Genomic DNA, 24,131 nt, shown 5'->3' with positions numbered 1-24,131 from the left:
CACAGACGCACTCACTCCCATCACTCACTGTATGTTGAGCTAGTTCAATTTCTGTGGATTTATTCTTAGAAGCTGACATTAGTTACTTTCAAGCATCATTGGTCTGAGATAACCGAAACAAAGCAGTATGCTCTCCCTAGAGGTTCACAAAAGCAGGTCAGAGCAGCTGTAGTTTTTCTGATGGAATTATACATTCTGAGAGAGCGCACTTTTCTCAGAAGCAAGTGATCATTTCCATTGGCTATATTTTTCAATAGTCGACTATATCGCTCCAAAACTTGTGATCTAGAGTTTTGACTTCAAATATAAGTGTTTTTACAACCATCGATTGGGACGGTCACATACACAAGGGAACCTGCTGCATCACTCTGTGTGCCTGCCGACTGCGAGTCGTGCGTCAAAGGCTCAACGACATTATCCACAGGCGGCGCATCGCAGTTGTTTCAGCAGAGAGTTTGGAATAAATTGGACCAAAGTGACAGAAGACGTCTGGATTCCTACGGAGTACTGAACCAATCGTTCCCTTGTCTGTGGATAGTACTACTTTCACAAACATAGCTATAGTCTCTCTCTCTCGCTCTCTCTCTCTCGCTCTCTCTCTCTCGCTCTCTCTCACTGTGCGAGCCCGCCCTCTCTCCCTTGAAAGCGGATTATTTATTATAAAGCAGCTACCATCGACATGTGAGTAAACTGAATTGTATCCTGTTTTTAAATCCAGCTAAATGTATACGATGTATTTCTAAAATAGTGTCTGAAACGGTGTGTTAAACAATGATTTTAGGACGTTAGAGAAAGTGTTTGTTTTGGTGTTGTCAACTCAATTGAATTATGGGTTAAGGTCCTGCTAAGCTAAAGCGCTATTAAAATAGTTGCTGTTGTATATTTATTTTAGTATTCCAATAGTCTACCCGAAACAATCAAATAGCAGGCCTATTACAATGAAACGTTAAACTTACATGTCTCTCAATATATTGTCAGTCTCACCATATCATTGGTAGAATGCCTCATTCATCAATGACTCAGTCAATATTCATCACTGTGCTCAACTTCATATGGGCTTTTATTGAAGTGTTGTAGTGTTTAAAAAAAATATCATTTTGATAGTTTTTTCATCAACTCGGTCACTTGCCTACCGCACTCTGCCTGGCTTGTTTATCTGAAACAAGATGCATCCATCTTTGTTAAGAGCAGCCTTCATGGCTTTTTCCCCCACTAATCCCTCTCCATTTTGCCAGTGGAAATCAAGCCTGTCTAATACAGGCTCTGTACCAAATCAAAACCAGAGTGGTTGTTTGGTCAGAGTTTACTCAGACATGATGATATGATTTGCTTTTATAGTTTAAACACGATATGGACAATTGTATACCATAGCAGATATATAAAAACAACTGACAAAAACTGCTTATTAATAGTTAGTGTTTGAAGAGGCCCACTTCAGTTATTCTTCACTTAGATGCTAATGCTAGTATAGCCTACTTACTATATGGCTTAGCAAGATCGGATAAAAATCAAAGTCTATGTGCTTGCAGCAAAAAGGTTATGATATTAGTTCCTAACTAGCAGTAAAATGTCAAACAGGTACACAGTTGCTGTTGTTAGGAACATAATGCCTCTCTCTCCACAGGTCGACCCCAGACGCAGGAACCTCGGGAGCCGCTGAGGGAGAGGGGGGGCCTTCGGGCGCAGCACCCAACCTCACCAGTAACCGACGGCTACAGCAGACACAGGCACAGGTGGACGAGGTAAGACTCTGAGAATAGGGCCGTTTTTTAAAAGTGTTGCCCTCTTGATATGTCAGTGCGATTCATTTATTTAGACGATCATGTAAGCAACCTTTATCTGTCAGGGATGTACAGAAGGCGTATATGTGAAGCAAACTATTATAAAGACCAGGTGGAAGGTGGGATGAGACGATAATGAAGGGTATGAATAGAGGGAAGGAGGAAAGGATGAAGGGTACACTCTTTACTGTAGTACGACGTAAGATGACAATTGTTTCCTGAGAAAATCAAAGTCAAGAACGATGGGAGGACGGGGGTCCTAGGTGGAGAAGATGGGCAAGGTGATGGGAGGCAGGAAGGGATTAAAGGATGAGTGGTCCATAAAAGGAAGAATAATCGAAGAAAAGAGGGACGAGTCTGTGAGAGGGGGCTGATAACATTGGGGCCGAAAACATTGATCACAGAGACGACCTGACGCATTCTCTAGCCATCTGTGTGAGTCACATCAACCTTTTAAAGTTTAGGTTTTTACACATCCTTTGTAATCCCCCATAATGAGGATGAAGAGGGCCCACAGAGGTAAAAACGTTGCTATTGAAATACCGTAGCGTTCAACCAACGATTCACAACATCCGTTCTGTTCAGGCGTGATTGATTACCTGGTCATTGGGTAATGTTGACCCTGTCCTTACCATCTACCGTACATCACTGACATTAGCAGCTAAAAGTTCACATTACTTCTACTCTGTCAGAATTGATTTCCTGACCATTTGGGGCAATGCTATCCTCCACTGCAGACGTTCTACATGTAACTGACTAAAATAATGGAAACACTTGAGTAAATGAGGGCTACAAAGTATATTGAAAGAAGGTGCTTCCCCACAGGTGTGGTTGAGGAGTTAATTAAGCAATTAACATCCCATCGTGCTTAGGCTCATGTATAAATAAATGTTGGGCAGGCTATTATTTTGGCTACCATGGCTATGCCCCCATAGGATGACAATGCCCCCCACAGGGAACTCTTGGTCACTAATGGTTTGATGAGCATGAACATGGTGTAAACCATCTGCCACGGCCGTCTCAGTCACCAGATCTCAACCCAACGGAACACTTATGGGAGATTCTGGAGCGACTGAGACAGCGTTTTCCACCACCATCAACAAAACACCAAATAGTGGAGTTTCTTGTGGAAGAATGGTGTCACATCCCCCCAATAGAGTTCCAGACACGTATAGAATCTATGCCAAGGTGCATTGAAGCTGTTCTGCCTCGTGGTGCCCCAACGCCCTATTAAGATACTTTGTGTTGGTGTTTCCTTTATTTTGGCAGATACCTGTAGGTTTCTTCATCAACAAGAATACAGTGCTGAGGTCTGGTAAAGACAAACTAGCATGATGCCGACTGTCCACTCCTTTCTACTCCTGTCTCCTATAGGTTGTGGACATCATGCGTGTGAACGTGGACAAGGTGTTGGAGAGGGATCAGAGACTGTCGGAGCTGGACGACAGGGCCGACGCGCTACAAGCCGGGGCCTCACAGTTCGAGAGCAGTGCTGCCAAGCTGAAGAACAAGTACTGGTGGAAAAACCTCAAGGTTCGTGTTTGTGCGTATGTGACCGACTGGGGTCAAACCCAGTTCTCCTGCGCGCCGCAGGTCTGTATTAGCCCTCTGAGTTAACGCCTAGGCATTACTTCAGGGGGCTAACATAAGTCTTCAGGTCTCGTGCAACTCTTCACACAAGCAGGAGTCATTTGTGAAATAACCTTCACATAGGTCACTTTAATTATAAAGTGAGTTTGCTGTTTTATGCTTAGGCTTGCATAGTGCAGGCTACCATAGCATGGCTGTCACACACTAACTGTATATCATGATAAGGTATTGGGGTATTTCCAGTGCTCAGCCATTTTATACAAATTATTTCCCTATCCAGAGAGCACTCTCTCTCCAACATATCAGACCTAGGTTCACATAGTATTTGAAATCCTTCACTTTAGCTGCGCTTGACTGAGCTTACCTGGAACCAACAGAATATGGAACCAACAGAACATTCCCAAAAGTGCAAATCCTGCCAGTCTATGTGACCCTTTGCCCCTACAACTACCATCTTAGGCCTTTGTTTTCTCCTTTCTCCTGTGACTTCACTTAGGGCTCTATTCACTCTGTACCGCTGAAGTGTTACAGATTGCACGATAGAAATGTAATGGGAATTTCCAGTTGAGCCGACATATGCAACGTTTTTTATCGTGAATGCAGCCACTAACATGGGAACATTGCCTTGAAATTTCAATCACACTGTAACGTTGAACTTTGGCGATACGGATTGAATAGAGCCCTTACTAGACACAAAATGTAGATCCTTTTATCAACCATGCTTCAATCCACCTTTCTCACAGCATGAATTTATAAACTCTCAACCAACCCCCAACCACCCCCTTCTGCTTTTGAGCACAGATGGCTGTCCCGTCGCCTGTCCAATCACGTGTGTCCATTGAGGAGGGGGAGTGGTTAGAAATCCCAATCTGGATTACAGTGTGGTGCAGGATTATAAACTCAGCTGTGGCTCGACTCGTGATGTAACCCCTACAGCTCATCCCTTTCTCCCTCTCACTCTAATGCATGCTCCCTCTATTCCTCTCTTCCTCTGTTATGTACTAACCCTCGCTTCCTCTCTCTCCCTCTCTCTTTTGCCCTCTTGCTCACGATCCCCTTGTATAATCTCAGTCATCCAGTCTCCGCCCCCAATAGTTTATTTGTATTTTTCTCCTCTCTTATGCTCTACAGAGCCGGCTCTAATATAATATTCATCACGGCTAACCTCTCTCTGAAGTTGAATTATTATTTGCCATACAGGCATAAACCACATCACACCGATGTACCTGTTTAGGTCATTGCTGATGTAAAAAGGTCTTTAGAAAGGAATGTGATTTGATGATTGGCTTGCAGTAGTGTCATAGTCATGCTTACGTCTTCTTGGCATATAATCCACATTGGACGTGCTGCAGCAGTATTATAGTGCTTTTGTTTCTAAACTCAGCAACAACAAAAAAAACGTCCTCTCACTGTCAACTGCGTTTATTTTCAGCAAATTTCACATTTGTTCATACAAATATTTACACAACAAGATTCAACAACTGAGATACAAAGTGAACAAGTTCCACAGACATGTGACTAACAGAAATGGAATAATGTGTCCCTGAACAAAGGGGGGGGGCGGTCAAAATCAAAAGTAACAGTCGGTATCTGGTGTGGCCACCAGCTGCATTAAGTACTGCAGTGCATCTCCTCCTCATGGACTGCACCAGATTTGCCAGTTCTTGCTGTGAGATGTTACCCCACTCTTCCGCCAAGGCAACTGCAAGTTCCCGGACATTTCTGGGGGGAATCGCCCTAGCCCTCACCCTCTGATCCAACAGGTCCCAGGCATGTTCAATGGGATTGAGATCCGGGTTCTTTGCTGGCCATGGCAGAACATTGACATTCCTGTCTTGCAGGAAATAACCCACAGAACGAGCAGTATGGCTGGTGGCATTGTCATGCTGGAGGGTCATGTCAGGATGAGCCTGCAGGAAGGGTACCACATGAGGGAGGAGGATGTCTTCCCTGTAACACACAGCATTGAGATTGCCTGCAATGACAACAAGCTCTGTCCGATGATGCTGTGACACACCGCCCCAGACCATGATGGTCCCTCCACCTCCAAATCGATCCCGCTCCAGAGTACAGGCCTCGGTGTAACGCTCATTCCTTCGACGATAAACGCGAATCCGACCATCACCCCTGGTGAGACAAAACTGCGACTCGTCAGTCAAGAGCACTTTCTGCCAGTCCTGTCTGGTCCAGCGATGGTGGGTTTGTGCCCATAGCTGATGTTGTTGCTGGTGATGTCTGGTGAGGACCTGCCTTACAACAGACTACAAGCCCTCAGTTCAGCCTCTCTGAGCCTATTGTGGACAGTCTGAGCACTGATGGAGGGATTGTGCGTTCCTGGTGTAACTCGGGCAGTTGTTGTTGCCATCCTGTCCTGCAGGTGTGATGGTCGGCTGTACCGATCCTGTGCAGGTGTTGTTACACGTGGTCTGCCACTGCGAAGATGATCAGCTGCCTTTAAAAAGGTTGGCTTTCCAGTCCGCTGCTCTTGGATTGAATCCCGGCCTATGTGACGCACTACAGTTTGATCTGTTTATAATCAGTAGCTGATCTACTGTACATTGTAAATAATCATGCGAGAGATGGAGAGAAGCAACAGCAAGCAATATACACTATATATACAAAGTATGTGGATGCCACTTCAAATTAGTGGATTTGGCTATTTCAGCCACACCCGCTGCTGACAGGTGTACAAAATCGAGCACACTGCCATGCAATCTCCATAGACAAACATTGGCAGTAGACTGGCCTTACTGAACAACTCAGTGACTTTCAACATGGCACCATCGTAGGAGGCCACCTTTCCAACAAGTCAGTTTGTCAGATTTCTGCCCTGCTAGAGCTGCCCCGCTCAACTGTAAGTGCTGTTATTGTGAAGTGGAAAAGTCTAGGAGCAACAATGGCTCCGCCGCGGAGTGGTAGGTCACACAAGCTCACAGAATGGGACCGGCGAGTGCTGAAGTGTCGGGAGCTTCATCAAATGGGTATCCATGGCCAAGCATAGTTTTCGCTAGGCCCTTAGTTCAAGTGAAGGGAAATCTTAACACGAAAGCATACAATTACATTCTAGACAATTCTGTGCTTCCAACTTTTTGGCCATGGAAACCCAACAGTTTGCTCCATACAGAAATGGTTTGTCAAGATCGGTGTGGAAGAACTTGACTGGCCTGCACAGAGCCCTGACCTCAACCCCATCAAACACCTTTGGGATGAATTGTAACGGGAACTGCGAGCCAGGCCTAATCGCACAACATCAGTGCCCGACCTCACTAATGCTCTTGTGGCTGAATTGAAGCAAGTCCTCGCATCAATGTCCAAAATCTAGTGGAAAGCCTTCCCAGAAAAGTGGAGGCTGTCATAGCAGCAAAGGGGGGACCAACTCTATATTAATGCCCATGATTTTGGAATGAGTTGTTCGATGAGCAAGTGTCCACATACTTTTGGTCATGTAGTGTATATGCAAAGAGCAAGGTTACAGCTGTCATGATGAGAAACTAAGTAACATTGAAGGGATTTTAGATTCAGCCCTCTCCAGATTAAACATGATACAGAAATGTGTTAGGGATAATATAGAAGTGTTCATATTTGAAGTTTTTATATCGTTTTTTTTTTCAGATGATGATAATAATGGGAATCATAGGAGTCATATGTGTTGGAGTTGTCTTCTGTAAGTACCATATATATATATCTATACTGAATCAAAATATAAACGCAACATGTAAAGTGATGGTCCCATGTGTCATGAGCTGAGATAAAAGATCCCCGAAATTTCCCATACACACAAAAAGCTTTTCTATAAAATGTTGTGCACTAATTTGTTTACATCCCTGTTAGTGAGCAGTTCTCCTTTGCCAAGATAATCCATCCACCTGACATGTGGCATATCAAAAAGATGATTAAACAGCATGAAATGCCACTCAAATCTGCAGTTTTGCAACAACATAATGCCACAGATGTCTCAAGTTTTCAGACGTTTTAGCAAATTTGTCAGCTCGTCCAACCGACCTCACAAGTAACCACGCCAGCCTAGGACCTCCACATCCTGCTTCTTTACCTGTGGGGTTGTCTGAGACCAGCCACCCGGACAGCTGATGAAACTGAGGAGTATTTATGTCTGTAATAAAGCCCTTTTGTAGGGAAAAAACTCATTCTGATTGGCTGGGCCTGGCTCCCAAGTGGGTGGGCCCTCTCCCAGGCCCACCCACAGCTGTGCCCCTGCCCAATCGTGGGAAATCCATAGATTTGGGCCTAATTTATTATATTTCAATTGACTGATTTCCTTATATCAACTGTAACTTAGTAAAATCGTTGCCATTGTTTTATGTTGTGTTTATATTTTTGATCAGTATACATTTTCACTTACAGACGAAGTCTGCTTCACTTGAGTTTGTGAAATTGTGAAACACATGCACATTTATTTTTGTATCGCTATAGCCTGTAGTCTGAAAACAACTGTTTACTCTGTGATATTTATAGTGCATTCAGGAAGTAGTCAGACCCCTTTACTTTCCCCACATTTTGTTACGTTACAGCCTTATTCTAAAATGGATTAAATATTTTTTTCCCCTCATCAATCTACACACAATACCCCATAATTACAACGCAAAATCAGGTATTTAGACATTTTTGCAAACATATTAAAAAAACGGTCACATTTACATAAGTATTCGGAACCTTTACTTTGGCAGCGATTACAGCCTTGAGTCTTCGAGTATGACGCTACAAGCTTGGCACACCTGTATTTGCAGAGTTTCTACCATTCTTCTCTGCAGATCCTCTCAAGCTCTGTCAGGTTGGATGGGGAGCGTTGCTGCACAGCTATTTTCAGGTCTCTCCAGAGATGTTAGATGCTGCCACCATCATGCTTCACCGTAGGGATGGTGCTAGGTTTCCTCCATTTTGTGACCCTTGGCATTCAGGCCAAATAGTTCAATCTTGGTTTCCTCAGACCAGAGAATCTTGTTTCTCATGGTCTGAGAGTCCTTTAGGTGCCTTTTGGCAAATTCCAAGCGGGCTGTCCTATGCCTTTTACTGAGGAGTGGCTTCCGTCTGGCCACTCTACCATAAAGGCCTGATTGGTAGAGTGCCGCAGAGATGGTTGTCCTTCTGGAAGGTTCTCCCATCTCCACAAAGGAACTCTGTCAGAGAGACCATCGGGTTCTTGGTCACCTCCCTGTCCAAGGCCCTTCTCCCCCGATTGCTCAGCCTGGCCGTGTGGCCAGCTCTAGGAAGAGTCTTGGTGGTTCCAAATTTCTTCCATTTAAGAATGATGGAGGCCACTGTGTCCTTGGAGACCTTCAATGCTGCGAAATGTTTTGGTACCCCTTCCCTAGATCTGTGCCTCGACACAATCCTGTCTTGCAGCTCTACAGACAATTATTTCAATCTCATTGCTTGGTTTTTGCTCTGACATCCAGTCAGCTGTGGGACCTTATATAGACCGGTGTGTGCCTTTCCATATCATGTCCATTCAATTGAATTTACCACAGGTGGACTCCAAGTTGTAGAAACAGGAAACACCCGAGCTCAATTTCAAGTCTCATAAAGTCTTTGAATACTTATGTAAATAAGGCATTTGTTTTTATTTTTAATACACTTGCAAAACATTTGACATTATGGGGTGTTGTGTATAGATTGTATTGTGTGTAGATTGATGAGAAATTATTTCATCCACTTTTAGAATAAGGCTGTAACGTAACAAAATGTGCAAGAGGTGAAGGGGTCTGAATACTTTCCGAAGGCACTGTACATGGTCTCTTTCATCTTCTCCCTTGCAGTGTATTTCTATTATTGAGCTGGCCTCTTCAGGGACGGACAGCAAGCGCAAGACGAGATACTGAAATGCCGCCAAATCCACGTGTGAATCCTGCCTTCCCTTGACCCCTCCTTCATCCCTCTCTTCTTACCAATGCCTTCCATCTGAAAACCACCATGCACGCGTAGACGTCGGCGCAGTGCCTCTCCCTCTTCTATCCTCACAGTTGTTCTCTACCGCTGTGTCCTTGAGCAAGGCACTTAATCCCTACAATTGCTCTGGCGGCACTGCTCGGCGGCTGACGCTGTGCTTCCCCGGACCTTGTGGGTGTGCGTGTGTAAGGTTGGGTATTGTGACAGAAAATCAATCAACTTCTGTTGTAAAATGGACAATAAAGTATCTATTCTATTTTTGGCGCTCTCTCCAAGTCTTTTGTCTTTCTTCACCCCCCCATTTGTGCGTTCTCCCTTCAAGGGACAATTTGTGATTGCACAAGGCTTATAACATTTAAATGACTGCATGGACTTCTCTGATATATTGAGGGGGAAAAGGCAGGGGGACCACATGGACAAAGGTTATAGAGCTGGAACAAAGGGGGAGAATGAATCCTGTTTCAAAAATGAACCCTGATCGCTCCATGTTGAATGAGTTTCCCTCCATTTTTTCCAATCAATGATTGTCCCTTCTGTTTTTCAAATTAATATGCACATCTTGTGAACTAACTTGTTAGGTATTATACTGGTCTTTTGATATCCACATATCCTTTGTTTCTCTCCTTTAAGACCCGTATACCTCCCTCCAATCTAACGTCACTGTAAAAAGATACAGTAATAGCAAAGACGGACAACAGGATATGAGAAATTGAGTTTCACTTTGACTACACTGTACTAAACACACCCCCATGTAGGTTTATGACAGTAAACAGAGGGAAATATAGTTCACCCAGTTTACTTTAGTGGACAATCTGCACGGATGTAAAATATCATACATAATGGAATGGTTCAGATTTATGTACAGAACAATAAGAAATGGTCTGAGACCAGGTAGCCATTGACGACTAACAAATCAACCAATATTTGGATATTGCCACCGAGTTTATCCCCTGAAAGTAAGTTAGATGATTAAAACTAATGCCATCCTGAACTACCCAGTAACAGATAATTTTAGCCAAAAAAAACCTGGTTGCCTCTGCCAGGATGCTGAAACTTGGCCGCAAGTGATTTTCCAGCAAGATAAGAACTCAAACAAACATCTAAACCAACAATCTTATCTGCTTATTTGTGGGTTCTATCCATAGAGATCCTATTATATTACTAGATGGCGTATGTCATATATCCTCAAAGTTCCAAAATGGCAGCCATCTTGGTCAGGGAGAAATCCAAAACCAGTCTAATTGGAATGAATGGCAGTAAAGGCATAGGTGATGCATTTCCTGCTTTTACATATGTAGGAAAATAAAAAGCATGTGATGTCATAAATTGTGTAATGGGATTTTAGTCACCCTAAAATATTGTCATCTAATAAATACAGTTTATATGAATTATATACACATTCTGTATAAATATCAGATTTGTTCTTGGAAAGCCGTGCGTGCCATTATATGATACAATATCAGTAGGTGTTGCATTTACTACTTGTCAAGCCCAAATCAAACGAAAAGCATTTTTATTTTTTACAAGCAGGAATGAGAGAATACAGATGGGTCGCGAGCGTCAACACCGTCAACGGCATCATGTGCTTCAATTTAGAAAGCACGTGAATTTTTCTCGCGGCTACACAAAGCAACGCTGGTAAAAGTGAGCAGATAAATTGCCAGAAAATAAACGGTGTGCATTATGTCAGGAATTAACATTTATAGTCAAGTGCCTATTTTGTGTTAAATTTAGCAGCCAGTGTCAATAATACATATTTGAAAACAATAACTTTATGCCTACCTGTTCATTTCAACACAGGCATATAGCCTAGGCAGGCTATGGCTGGGAAAGTGAAGGAACTCTGTCCAAGAGAGAATACTGTTATGTAGAAAGAATTAGACAAGCTAAATTCTTTATATAAACCGCTACAGTAGGGTAGCTACAACTCTCCTTGTGACCCAACATAACAGAAGGCCGATACAGTGGCACCCGTATGACATAAAGTGAGTCAAAAAGGAACACAAGAACTGACAAGGGCTACATAGCGAACATAAAAATACAACCGTTTATTATGGAATTCACGCGCTCTACTCTCGCAAGCAAATTGACACCGTCGCTTTGTGTGGTTTCGGCTTAAATCCTATCAACTGATTTGAGACCGTGTATGGCTGTGGATTGACTAAATTGTTTGAATGCAATGTTCGCATATTTACGGTTAATAAAAAATAAAAAAAATGGAGTCATTCCTCTAAAACTGTCTTGCTAGCTAACAAAAATACAGTGCAGGTAAATTCTTCACAATATCTTACCACAGCACTGGCAAACCATGTTGACAAACTCCCTGACCAATATGACTGACCTTTGGACCATCATAAGAAGGTTCATGAATATTCTAGTATTCAAATGCCTAATTATACAAATGTAATTATTTGCATAATTTCTAATCCCCTTTAATTTATTCCCCCACCACCACTCCTGATTGCACTAAACTAATGGACAACCATAATTCTACTAACAGCTATTTTTACTCACATGTACGGTACATGCAGTTAAATAATTATACATACAGTACCAGTCAAAAGTTTGGACACACCTACTCATTCAAGGATTTTTCTTTATTTTTCCTATTTCTACATTGTAAGACAAGACATCAAAACTATGAAATAACATATATGGAATCATGTAGTAACCAAAAAAGTCAACAACAAAAAAAATCTAAATATATTTTATTTTTGAGATCCTTCAAAGTAGCCACCCTTTGCTTTGCACTCTTGGCTGGTTACTACATGATTCCATACGTGTTATTTCATAGTTGATGTCAATGTCTAGTTTTACAATGTAGAAAATAGTCAAAAATATAGAAAAACCCTTGAATGTGTAGGTGTGTCCAAACTTGACTGGTACAGTATGTATAATTTGTACATGTAAGTAAAAATAGCTGTCTTCACTATTATTCTACAATGTAGAAAATAGTTCAAATTAAAGAAAAACCCTTACATGAGTAGGTGTCCAAACTTTTGACTGGTACTGTATATTCCTAATTTTCTCTTTCTGCAAATGCTGGATTATCACCCGCAGTGGCCAATCCATCAATCATTCTTCAAGCCTCAAAATGTCCACAGATTAAACCATCTTTCCAAGTATGATGCCATTTTACAATTGAAACCCATTGAAAACCTAACCTTTGAACTAAAGAGGGCGGTCCATAAACGCAGACGAAGGATATCAAGGATCTGGAATGAACGTGAGGCATTCATTTTGACCCCTACCTTTGAACAATTATTTTATTTTTTAACATAATCTCTTTATCTGAGCAATTCTATTAGTATAAAATAATATTTCCCTTTTTCTTAACATACAATATAGCTCAGTATTTCAAATATTTATTTGTTGAATTTTTGCTAATATTTATCAAGGGTGTCAATAATTTCAGACCCCACTGTAGTTTGAATTTTTAATTAGCATGTTTTAGGAGGACTTATTCCCCCCGCTGCCCTTCCTTCACCCGACAGTTGACTAATGGCAGATCAAAACTCATTTCACACATATAATAGTTGTCGCCTACAGACCAGATTAAAATCACAATAGTCTGATGAGTGACAATATTAGGCTATCAATTGCCAATTGTGAATGAAGGATTCAGCACCGAGCATAGCGCCTCGGTGGGGCTTCGTTCATATGATGACGAGTAATATGTAACGTAACAATTACTTTTCTCAAATGTAATGAGCAATATATAACAGATTACTTTAATGAATCCAAACACTGATCGAAGACCACAAATCCCCAACATTACAATGATGTGTAATGTAGGGGGGTATAATGTAGGGGACTTGTATGGCTATATAAACACAACTTGTTTTTTTGGTGTACCCTCAAAAGTGTTCTACGGTTGAACGCCATGCCACACACTTGACATTTGAACGGCTTCTCTCCAGTATGGATGAGCATATGTCGTTTTCTATCTTTGCTGACATAAAAGCGTTTCTCGCATACGGGGCACGGATACGGCCGCTCCCCTGTGTGTCTCCGTAGATGCTCCTGCAGCTCACTCTTCTGCCTACAACCTTTTCCACACTCTTGGCACTTGAATGGCCGTTCTCCAGTGTGTGTCCGGGTGTGTATCCTCAATTCAGCTGTAGATTTGAAACCTTTCCCGCAGAGATCACAGAGGAACGGTCTCTCGCCAGTGTGGATTAACATATGCCTTCTTAACCATACCAACTGAAAAAACTTCTTCCCACAGTCTGGGCAGATGAAAGCCGCATCTTTGTGATGTAACATGTGTTGTTTCAATAGCTCTCTTCTCTGGAACCTTTTCCCACAAGTGGAGCAAGAGTGGGGTTTTCCCTCAACATGACTCTTAGAGTGTGATTGTAGTAGTTTTTCACTCCGGAAACCCTTTCCACACTCGGCGCAGAGGAATGGTTTCTCCCCTGTGTGAATTCGCTCGTGAATAGTCAGGGTATACTGTGTTCGGAATAAACGCTGGCACACAGAGCATTGGTAAGGAGTGGACTCATTTCTCTGATGTAAGCGCAGCTCAGTTAACGAAACAAAAGTCTTCTGACAAGAAGGGCATGGGAACGGTCCCGTAAATTGATGAGTACGACTGTAGTGGCTCTTCAGGTCCATGCCCTGTGAAAAGATCTCTTCACAAAAGGTGCACTTCAAGATGTCAGGGCACTTGTTGAGACTTTCCTTTTGGTGAGAAGCAATGTGCCTTACCATGGTTGCTTCAAATTTAAAAGTCTTCTGGCATATGGGACATGCTTTGGGAATTGTCTTTTTATTAGAGGACTGTGCTGTAGTACTGGGAACTTGAGAGGTTGTTGGTTCCTGGGTTGCTGTACTGGACGGCTGAGGAATCTCATTTTTCTTTTCCCTAAGAGTCGTCGACCATGCTGGCCTACTCCCATTTTTGTGACTTCTATCTAACCGACAACCTCTTTTGCTCTGCTGGTGTCTCTTCCTTTGACTGTGGGATACAAAAGCCTTCAAACATCGGGGACACTTGAAGCGGCTTTTGTCTGGGGCATGATGGTAAAAATAGTGGCTTTTCAAACTAGACGTTTGTGAAAAAGTTGCATGGCATACAGGGCACGTTTTGGAATGATTTGTATTTAAGGGACGTCCTGGAGTTATGCGTGCAGAAGGGCTATTTGACCCCAACTCCTTCCCTTTTTTGACGGCTTCACTTGTAGGACAACCTCTTTTGTTACTCTGGTGTTTCTTCAAAGCACTAAGGAAGGCAAAAGCCTTCAGACAAAGAGGACACTTAAAAAGTCTTCTGCCTTTGTGAAACACAATTAGATGCCTTCTCAACATATACTGAACTTGAATAGTCTCATGGCTTAGATGGCATGTTTTTGGATCAGTACTTGCATTACTGGACTCTCCCGAGATCCTGTCCTTTCCATGCTGATGTTCATTGACCTCCTGTTTCATCATCTCCTCACAATCATTCTGCCAATGTTTTTGTAAGTCGTCCGGATGGTCAAAGCCTTCCCCACACTGGGTGCACTGGTGAGGGCTCTGCTCAGTGTGAGATCTCATGTGTGTTGTCAAATCCTTTGCTTCAACAAAACTCTTCCCACATAAGGAGCATATTTTGGCGCGTTTGCTTCTTTTAGAAGACTGCCCCGTGGTATGGGAAGCAGGACGAGGATCACCACCTGGTGTTGAGAGGAGAGAAGTACCATTGTTAAAGAACACAGAGATGTCACTCTCAACCCAGTTATTTCACACACAACTGACATGCCCCTAACTTAAACCATGGAATTAATTCTACACACACACACACACACACACACACAAAAGGCCATAAATATATTGTTTAAAAATATACAAATGTTTCACTCACCTGTCACAAGACCGTTGTGTTCAACTTGGGTTTGCGGCACTACGGGCTGAAGTTCCAAATCAGACACATCTTCAACTGCCCGTTTTCTTCCAATATTAATTTGGCTGTCACTTTCATCCCTCTTTCTCTCTTCCGTTGGCTCTCTGGTGGGTGTCTCGTCTTTCCCTTTTCTAGAAACCATTTCCTCATTTAGATGCTCCGACTCGACATCCACAGAAGGCCCTTCATCCTGATCTGAAGACATGACTTCATCTGAAACCTTGACAGTTTCCTTGGAACCAGGCATGTCAGGCATGGCGGCGAGAAAGGTGTGCAGTTCAGAAAAGAACGGACAGGTCGCTCGGCCACTACTGCTTGGGTTCCTCAGTGCTTGTCTGTAGCTGTGCTTCATGTGCTTCATCTTTGATTGGCACTGCTTCCACGTCCTTTTGATGCCAATGTTCTTTAGCCGCTCTGAAACTTCACTGTACGCGTGTTTCTTTCGGTAACTCTGCTCCATCATCTGAAGAACCTGTTTGTTTGACCATACAGAGATCAGTGCTTTCGTTCCCTCCAGGGTCCAGGTCCGTGTATCATTGTCTACCAATGTTGTTGAGGACATATCTTCAACCATCTGTTTGCGAAGTTTTCTGGGGGGGATTTTCATCTTGCTGTCACTTTGAGGGCTGCAAAAAGCATCATCCCTCTTTCCCTCTTCTGTTTGCGTTTTGGTGAGGGTCTCGTCTTTCCCTTTTCTAGAAACCATTTCCTCATTTAGATGCTCCGACTCGACCTCCACGGGCCCTTCATCCTGATTCAAAGACACGACTTCATCGGAAACCTTGACAGTTTCCTTGGGCCCAGGCATGTCAGGCATGGTGGCGAGAAATTTGTGCAGTTGAGAAAAGAACGGACACGGTCGGCTTCTTGGGTTCCTCAGTGTTTCTCTGTATCTCCACTTCAAGGCTTTTATCTTATTGTGGCACTGCTTCGTCGTCTTTTTGACACCAAGCTCCTTTAAACACTCCGAAATTTCTCTGTACACATGTTTTTTTCTATAACTTTGCTCCATTTTATGAAGAATCTGTTCATCTGACCATACAGAGATGAGCACCGTTGTCTCATCGGGGGTCCAGCAGGTCCATCCGACGTCATCTGCTGTCATTGATGACGTTGAGGACATGTCTTCTCCATCGACAATCTCGACCTGTAAAACATTATAAGCCAACTGATGTTGCAGTCTCTCCTCATAGTTCTTCTCTCCCCATTCTTTGTTCCTTCTATCCATCATTTCCACTGTCTTATTAACCGTGTCCAAACTCATCCCCAGCTCCTTCTCTGCATGATCTTGCTCCTTCTCTGCATGATCTTGCTCCTTCTCTGCATGATCTTGCTCTATCAAAGTGTCCCTTTCTTTTCTGGGTGCACATGTGTCTATAGACTGGCTATGTGAGCGTGCTTCATCAATGTCCATTTCCACCCTCTCCGAGAACGTGTGAGACAGTGAAGAGAGGATGCGATCATCAGCACAAGATGAATGACCTGAAACATTGAAAAAAAAGAGAGAAAACAATCAAATATTTTGTCTTCCTGTGACTTTAATGATATATACTCATTGATTCTTGAAGAATATACATTGCACTCAGAAGGTATTCAGAACCCTTGACTTTTTGCATATTTTGTTATGTTACAGCCTTCTTCTAAAATTGATCAAATTGTTTTTTTCATCAATCTAAAACACAATACCAAAATATGACAAAGCAAAAACAGGTTTTTAGAAATTTCTGCAAGCATATATAAAAAATAAAAAACTGAAATATTACATTTACATAAGTATTCAGACCATTTACTCAGTACTTTGTTGAAGCACCTTTGGCAGCGATGACAGCCTTAAGTCTTCTTGGTTATTATGCTACAAGCTTGGCATACCTGTATTTGGAGAATTTCTCCCATTCTTCTCTGCAGATCCTCTCAAGCTGTCAGGTTGGATGGGGAGCATTGCTGCACAGCGATTTTCAGGTCTCTCAAGAGATGTTCAAGTCTGGGCTCTGGCTGGGCCACTCAAGGACATTTAGAGACTTGTCCTGAAGCCACTCCTGTGTAGTTAGTCTTGGCTGTGTACTTAGGATCACTGTCCTGTTGGAAGGTGAACTTCACCCCAGCCTGAGGTCCTGAGCAGGTTAACATCAAGGATTTCTCTGTACTTTGCTCTGTTCATCTTCCCCTTGATACAGACCAGTCTCCCAGTCCCTGCAGCTGAAAAAAGGGTGCAAGGTTTCCTCCAGATGTGACACCTAGTATTCAGGCCAAAGAGTTCAAACTTGGTTTTATCAGGCCAGATAATCTGGTTTCTCATAGTCAGAGTCTTTAGGTGACTTTTGGCAAACTCCAAGCGGGCTGTCCTGTGCCTTTTACTGAGGAGTGGCTTCCGTCTGGCCACTCTACCATAAAGGCCTGATTGGTGGAGTGCTGCAGAGGTGGTTGTCCTTCTAGATGGTTCTCCCATCTCCACAGAGGAACTCTGGACCTCTGTCAGAGAGACCATCGGGTTCTTGGTCACCTCCCTGTCCAAGGCCCTTCTCCCCCGATTGCTCTGTTTGGCCGGGCAGCCAGCTCTAGGAAGAGCCTAAAGGTATGTTATTGCTTTGTCATTATGGGGTATTGTGTGTAGATTGGTGAGAAAAAAAACGATTCAATACATTTTAGAATACGGCTGTAACGTAACAAAATGCTTAAAAAGTCAAGGGGTCTGAATACTTTCCGAATGCACTGTATATGCTTGTTTTAATCCATTATTTGTAAACATACTTGTAAACTAACACTTTATAGCCTCAACATGGTTAAAATGATAATTTTGGAATCATGGATGGTCAGTCCTTGCATCCATAGCGTCGTGTACGAATATAAGTGGTTACATTTCTCCAGCCCTATCTCTCAGATGTTTACCAAATCGATACCTTGAAAATAGAAACAGAGCGTCACCCATAGCATACGCCCAGGTTTCCTGTCAAACAATGGGAGCATCTCTGCAAAAGTTCCTGTCCAGTGTAGCAGGTTTAAATGTAATACATTTATTTCCCACTTATGGGAACAGAGCTGGGAACAAAAGCCTACCATTAGCGAACAAAAGGCCATGGCATCTGTGGTGTTGGAGGAGAGTCTTCAAAGGCTGAGGTTGAGTCACAGACTGTGCACACTCCTTCAGCATAGAGGGGGCAGGTCTGAGCCAGGACGCAGTCTGAGAACGGGATGTGGTTTTAAATGTGCAACAAATTCAATTGACCAAATAACAACAAGAATGTATGGTACACTCAGCAATATGACAACATCAATTCAAAAATCGGCCAAGGCTGACACCGCCGGCTCTTCCCAAATTGCTCATACCTCTTGAAATGTTGGTGTTGGGAGCAGTTTCTCTAGCCTGGAGAGGAACTCCCACATCAGAGTCTGCAGTGCCGTGTCATACAGGGGGCCAAATTCCTCTGGAAAAACTTCCTAGACGAGTCGAGTATAACAGATTAAATAAATGCATTCTTAATTGAGTGTGAGGCATCCTATTGACATAATTAGTAACTATACAAGTCAACTCGATATTAGCTAATGCAAGCTGAGGTTTAGCTGTAAGGAGTAAGACAGTAACAAGGATTTCAATGGAATAGGATATGGAATAGACTGCGCATGCACTGCTGTTCAGTTTAACTCCTAGATTTCAATGTCAGTTTAGCAGAAATATTGTTCTCACACCAACCTGGAAGAAGTGTTCCCTCTCAAGTGGGTCATCTAGAAGAGTTTGGACAAGTTCCAAGAAGTTTGACTCTGATGCCTCCACCTCTGTATCTATCTACAGAAAGTATACATAACACAGTAGGCCAATTAACCTGGCCGGCAGAGTTACAAGTCTTCATCACAGACTGGCACTCACCTCCTTTTCTCTATGAGTGATGATGCAGGTCCTCATCCTGCTCAGGTGTGGCTGGATGGTCTCCGGGTCGGCTGAATGATCAGAGCGACACAACTCCAGAACCAGCTGTCAACAAACAGGTAACACTGAAACATTTTGGACACAAACCAATCTGGCAGTGAGCACGATATAGGAATGTTCTAGTATGTGCTATATACTATAAAGTCAAAGCCTGTATCAAGTGAAGCAATGTCACTCAGTCGCCATACTGGCCATACATACTCGTGAAAAGACCATAGCTGTTTGGCTAACACAGAAACTGTGACAGAGAGCATGATCAGAGAAAGCAGCAAAAATGATTGGTTACGTGGAACCTTCCTGCTGCAGAACCCATTGTAAATCAGTTATATGGCATACCTCCACTTAGTACCAAAAAATATGGTCTAGTTTTAGGGGCCCTTACTGTAGAGGACTCAACAATGATCATGTGTGTGAAATATAACAAACATTGATTGATTAGACATGATTCCATTTGAATTATTTGTGTACTTGTTTGACATTTTATTATTATCGAGCAAGTAACATACTGTATGCAATTCGCTGCACCCGCTATAACATCTTCTAAACTGTGGACGCGACCAATAAACTGATGTGATTCTCTATTTTTACCTTTATGGGGAGTCCCATTGAAACCAAGGTCTCTTTTATTTATTATTTACCTTTATTTTACTAGGCAAGTCAGTTAAGAACAAATTCTTATTTTCAATGACGGCCTAGGAACAGTGGGTTAACTGCCTGTTCAGGGGCAGAACGACAGATTTGTACCTTGTCAGCTCGGGGACTTGAACTTGTAACCTTTCGGTTACTAGTCCAACGCTCTAACCACTAGGCTACCCTGCCGCCCCCTTACAAGGGAACCCTACATGCGGACAATGTCACCCAACCACACCCCCTCTTAATTTCTCACCTGTGCCCGCAGTCCCATGACGAGCTGGACTTTCTCTCTGTAACTCATCAGATCAGGGGTTATCTCCAACACAGTGGTCACAAACTCCTCCACCAACCCGTAGTCCACTGTGTCTCTGCGCTGAACAACTTGCCATAGAGCTGCGGACACCAGCCGCAGTGGAGGAACCAGAAGACGCAGAGACGACAGAGGAAGAGGACGACCTGGTAGGAAAGAAACGCTTTGTTGACGTTCCAAGCCACCTTTATTGCGATTGCGGACTATCAGACTTTTACACATCATGTGGTTTTGTTGCTGGGTAGCCTAAAGTGGGTGGCAGTAGTATGGAGCGAAATGCCTGCCAAAAGGTTGAGCGTATGTATCGTTACGATCGGATGAAAAGCCATGCGTGAAACGTAAACGCAAATTTTTTATCTGTGAACATACAAACACCATGTTACGATTACAGACTAACATTGCAGGCTTGAACAAATCTTGTGTTGCAATTCTGACATATACAATAATACCTTTCAGAGTTTGGGCAGTTTCGTCTCACCAACAACAACAAAAAACATACACCAAACGGTCTGTGAGGGGTGCTAACAAACATAACACACGCAAACAAGCATAACACCGTATTAAAAAATTACGTAGACATCCCCATGCATGCCCCTTATCAAAATATGACTAATTCGGTATTGCACCACCCCATTCTCTGGGCTCTGTTTGCAATCATAACCAGTAGTATCTACCAGGAATAATTAATCATAACCAGTAGTATCTACAAGGAATAATTAATCATAACCAGTAGTATCTACAAGGAATAATTAATCATAAACCAGTAGTATCTACCAGGAATAATAAAACATGGAACAATAATAGATGTTTGGTGAATCTATGAATTATATATGGCCACTGGAGTCTTTGCTACTCAAAATATATTAGAATATTTTTTATATTGATTTCATCACTAAATTTACATTTTGCCAAAGCATATTCTGTAGGAGGGGTTAATATGAAGTTAAAATAATTTGACATGATTTATATGAATCGGGTAATGAACACACAGACTTTGAAAATAACACGGGAGAGGTTAAATGTAGTCTGGCATAGGTTTATTCCCACACTTTACAATAACTCTGTTGCAGTGGTCTTAGGTAGTCACCATATAGGCTACTCCCTCCATCGACACACTGCTGCCCAGTTGAAGAGCTTGTGATCTCCATGCAGCACCACGCGCCATAGAGTCATTATAGCCTCATGTAGGACTATTTGCCTACTAGCCAAATAAAGTGCAGAGCATGCGATCTTCAGTTTCTTGGCCATTTCTCGCATGGAATAGCCTTCATTTCTCAGAACAAGAATAGACTACCGAGTTTCAGAAGAATGTTCTTTTTGAGCCTGTTATCAAACCCACAAGTGCTGATACTCCAGATACTCAACTAGTCTCAAGGCCAGTTTTATTGCTTTTTTAATTAGAACAGTTTTCAGCTGTGTTAACATAATTGCAAAAGGGTTTTCTAATGATCAATTAGCCTTTTAAAATGCTAAACTTGGATTATCTAACACAACGTGCCATTGGAACACAGGAGTGATGGTTGCTGATAATGGGCCTCTACACCTATATAGATATTCCATAAAAAAATCTGCTGCTTCAATCAAATGTATTTACAAAGCCCTTCTTACATCAGCTGATATCTCAAAGTGCTGTACAGAAACACAGCCTAAAACTCCAAACAGCAAGCAATGCAGGTGTAGAACTACGATGGCTAGGAAAAACTCCCTAGAAAGGCCAGAACCTAGGAAGAAACCTAGAGAGGAACCAGGCTATGAGGGGTGGCCAGTCCTCTTCTGGCTGTGCCGGGTGGAGATTAACAGAACATGGCCAAGATGTTCATACGTGACCAGCAGGGTCAAATAATAATAATCACAGTGGATGTCGAGGGTGCAACAGGTCAGCTACAATAGTAATTTACAACATCAACAATGTCTACACTGTATTACTGATAAATTTGATGTTATTTTAAATGAACAAAAAAAAAGAAGCTTTTCTTTCAAAAACAAGGACATTTCTAAGTGACCCCAAACTTTTGAACAGTAGTGTATGTTCAACCTTTTGGCAGCTCTCTCACTCCATACAGTATCCTAGAAGCTTGCCATTGATTGGACAGTTTGTTACTACTTCTACACTGTCAGTGAAATGAGTAAACTACATGAATGAAGGTAACTAAGATTTTTTTTAAATAATAGATTACATGCATTTATTTGACACTCCTCAATATAACAACTAACATATACTACAGTCAATTTAACATAATGAAGCTTTGATTTTCAGACAGTTTTTTTATTTTTTAAACCTCCCCACCTTGCCCAAATCTGATCAGAATTTTATTTTGATAAACTGGGCCCTGCTGTTTTCTTGAGCAAGGCACTTAAACTCCCCCAGCTGTTCTCCATCCAGGGGTGCTGCACACTGTGCCTCTCAACGTGTGTGAGTGTGTGTTGTCTGTGGGATATTGGGAAAGAGGACGAATTCCCATTTCAACTAAACTTGTCCTCCAGCCAGCGCTCTGCTCTATCTTTTGAACCTTTTTTCTGGTCGCAATTAAGCCTGGTTACAATCTTTAGACAGGCAGCCCAATTCTGACCTTGTTTTTCAGTAATTGGTATTTTAACCAATCAGATCAGTTCTGTAAAAGAGTTGCTGTGAGAAGAGCTGATGTGATTTGTCAAAATATCAATTAGTGGGGAAAGAAATAACTGAATTGGGCTGCCCATCTAAATGCATCCTTAAAATCTTGAAAACGATGATCTGTGTGACTGGGTTTACACGGGCAACCAACTTTATTTTACACCAATTGGTCTTTTGACCAATCACATCAGATATTTTCACATCAATAGCGACACTGAAAACTATTCATTTCAATTTGCTTACCATTATCTTCCTCATCGTCGGTTTCCTTAGACTCGGGCATGTCAGGCATGGCGGCAAGAAATTCGTGCAGTTCAGAAAAGAACGGACACGGTCGGCTGCTGCTCGGGTTCCTCAGTGTTTCTCTGTATCTCCACTTCAAGGCCTTCATCTTATTTTGACACTGCTTCCACGTCCGTTTGACACCAAGGTCCTTTAGCCGCTCCGAAATTTCGCTGTAAACATGTTTGTTTCTGTACGTTTGCTCCATTTTCAGAAGAATCTGTTCGTTTGACCATACGGAGATCAGCGCCTTTGTCTCCTCCGGGGACCATGTCCATCCGACATCGTCTGCCAATGACATTGTTGATCTAGTTGAGTTGATAATAGCCTACAGCAGCTAGAAAGTTAGATAGTACAAGGTTAATATTAGTGGTAGTACCTAGCTAAATTCAAACGCTTCGGTCGCCTGAAGAGTGGACTACTCCCTCTTTGGCTGGCTACTTCGTGACGTATTGACGTCATCTACAAGGACCCGTGGTCGAGTTCCAGGTGGTCTTCTTTGCAGTCGTGCTGCGTGTCTGAATAGTGCCAAAGATGTAAGAAATGGAAAGGAATACGGACTAATTTACCGAATCAAGTTTGATTTAAATGTCTCTGTAAAACAGGCCAGATGATTGTATCAATGTCTGCACACGGAGTTCAATTTGATCATAATACATGTATTCTATAGAAGTGGCGAGGTCTGACATAATTCCATATTTCAGAGATTACAGAAAAGCATGTCTTATTTAATTAGGCAATACATTTTACATTTATGAAGTACTTTGAAAACTTGAATGAAAGAGTGCCTTCATGTTCCATCATAGACCTATGAATTAAAATGTTTACGCAAGAAGGCTTACCATTTGTCCTATGGTTTAGGTATCGGTTGCGGATTTACCATCAAGGGGCCTCGTAAAAAGGATTATATTTTTAGGAATCCAGTCTCAATTTACTGTTGGTAGTAGAATACACAAGGTTGCAATTTCTAAATTGGTAGTGCATCAGTAGTTGATAGTCACTCAGTTAGCCCACATCAGTTAAAATGTTATATATTCCTAGGTAAATTAGTCTCGCTTGTAGTAATCAGGGATGAATTACCGACCGGGCACGAAGGGCACCTCCAGGGGCCCCCCTCTAGCCTTTTGGGGGCCCCTCTTGATTTTGTTAGTCAACCAGATATTGTATGAACATGGCATAAGTCAAGGGAAAATGTGTAAAATTGCAGGAAA

The 24,131-nt window shown here is 42.4% G+C and overlaps 2 protein-coding genes across 6 annotated transcripts; one reads left to right on the top strand and one right to left on the bottom strand.

The window, feature by feature from the left end:
- The first annotated feature begins 434 nt into the window (after positions 1-434).
- vamp1a (vesicle associated membrane protein 1a) lies at positions 435-9,545 on the top strand. Its single transcript, XM_064983774.1, has 5 exons — positions 435-681; positions 1,625-1,742; positions 3,156-3,314; positions 6,984-7,035; positions 9,146-9,545. Coding segments are annotated over exons 1-5 (348 nt in total). The 5' UTR covers positions 435-679; the 3' UTR covers positions 9,163-9,545.
- Positions 9,546-11,303: 1,758 nt separating this feature from the next.
- Positions 11,304-23,352, bottom strand: LOC135552257 (zinc finger protein 665-like). Of its 5 annotated transcripts, XM_064983769.1 has the most exons (8): positions 22,882-23,352; positions 19,968-20,170; positions 19,022-19,126; positions 18,848-18,940; positions 18,484-18,594; positions 18,214-18,337; positions 15,121-16,641; positions 11,304-14,932 (listed from the first exon to the last, which is right to left on the bottom strand). In XM_064983769.1, the coding sequence occupies exons 1-8, from the start codon at positions 23,219-23,221 to the stop codon at positions 13,050-13,052; spliced, it is 4,380 nt and encodes a 1,459-aa protein (XP_064839841.1). In that variant the 5' UTR covers positions 23,222-23,352; the 3' UTR covers positions 11,304-13,049. The 5 variants fall into 5 exon arrangements, with proteins under 5 accessions (XP_064839841.1, XP_064839842.1, XP_064839843.1 ...); XM_064983770.1 differs by lacking the exon at positions 19,968-20,170 and having other exon boundaries at positions 22,882-22,986; XM_064983773.1 differs by lacking the exons at positions 11,304-14,932; positions 15,121-16,641 and adding an exon at positions 17,120-17,725.
- Between the last annotated feature and the right edge of the window lie 779 nt (positions 23,353-24,131).

The sequence above is a fragment of the Oncorhynchus masou genome, chromosome 13, assembly GCF_036934945.1.
Source record: "Oncorhynchus masou masou isolate Uvic2021 chromosome 13, UVic_Omas_1.1, whole genome shotgun sequence".
NCBI classification, from domain to species: Eukaryota; Metazoa; Chordata; class Actinopteri; order Salmoniformes; family Salmonidae; genus Oncorhynchus; species Oncorhynchus masou.
The sequence above is the reverse complement of the archived record's forward strand: the minus strand, read 5'-3'. Positions and strand labels throughout refer to the sequence as shown.

Excerpts from the sequence above, each read along its gene's own strand:
- vamp1a (XM_064983774.1), top strand. Across the intron at positions 1,743-3,155 it reads CACAGGCACAGGTGGACGAG|GTTGTGGACATCATGCGTGT; the intron begins GTAAGACTCTGA and ends TGTCTCCTATAG. Across the intron at positions 3,315-6,983 it reads ACTGGTGGAAAAACCTCAAG|ATGATGATAATAATGGGAAT; the intron begins GTTCGTGTTTGT and ends TTTTTTTTTCAG.
- LOC135552257 (XM_064983769.1), bottom strand. The coding sequence starts at position 23,221 with ATGTCATTGGCAGACGATGTCGGATGGACATGGTCCCCGGAGGAGACA. Across the intron at positions 18,595-18,847 it reads AGAGGGAACACTTCTTCCAG|GAAGTTTTTCCAGAGGAATT; the intron begins GTTGGTGTGAGA and ends CGACTCGTCTAG. Across the intron at positions 16,642-18,213 it reads TGGCCTTTTGTTCGCTAATG|GTCATTCATCTTGTGCTGAT; the intron begins GTAGGCTTTTGT and ends TCAATGTTTCAG.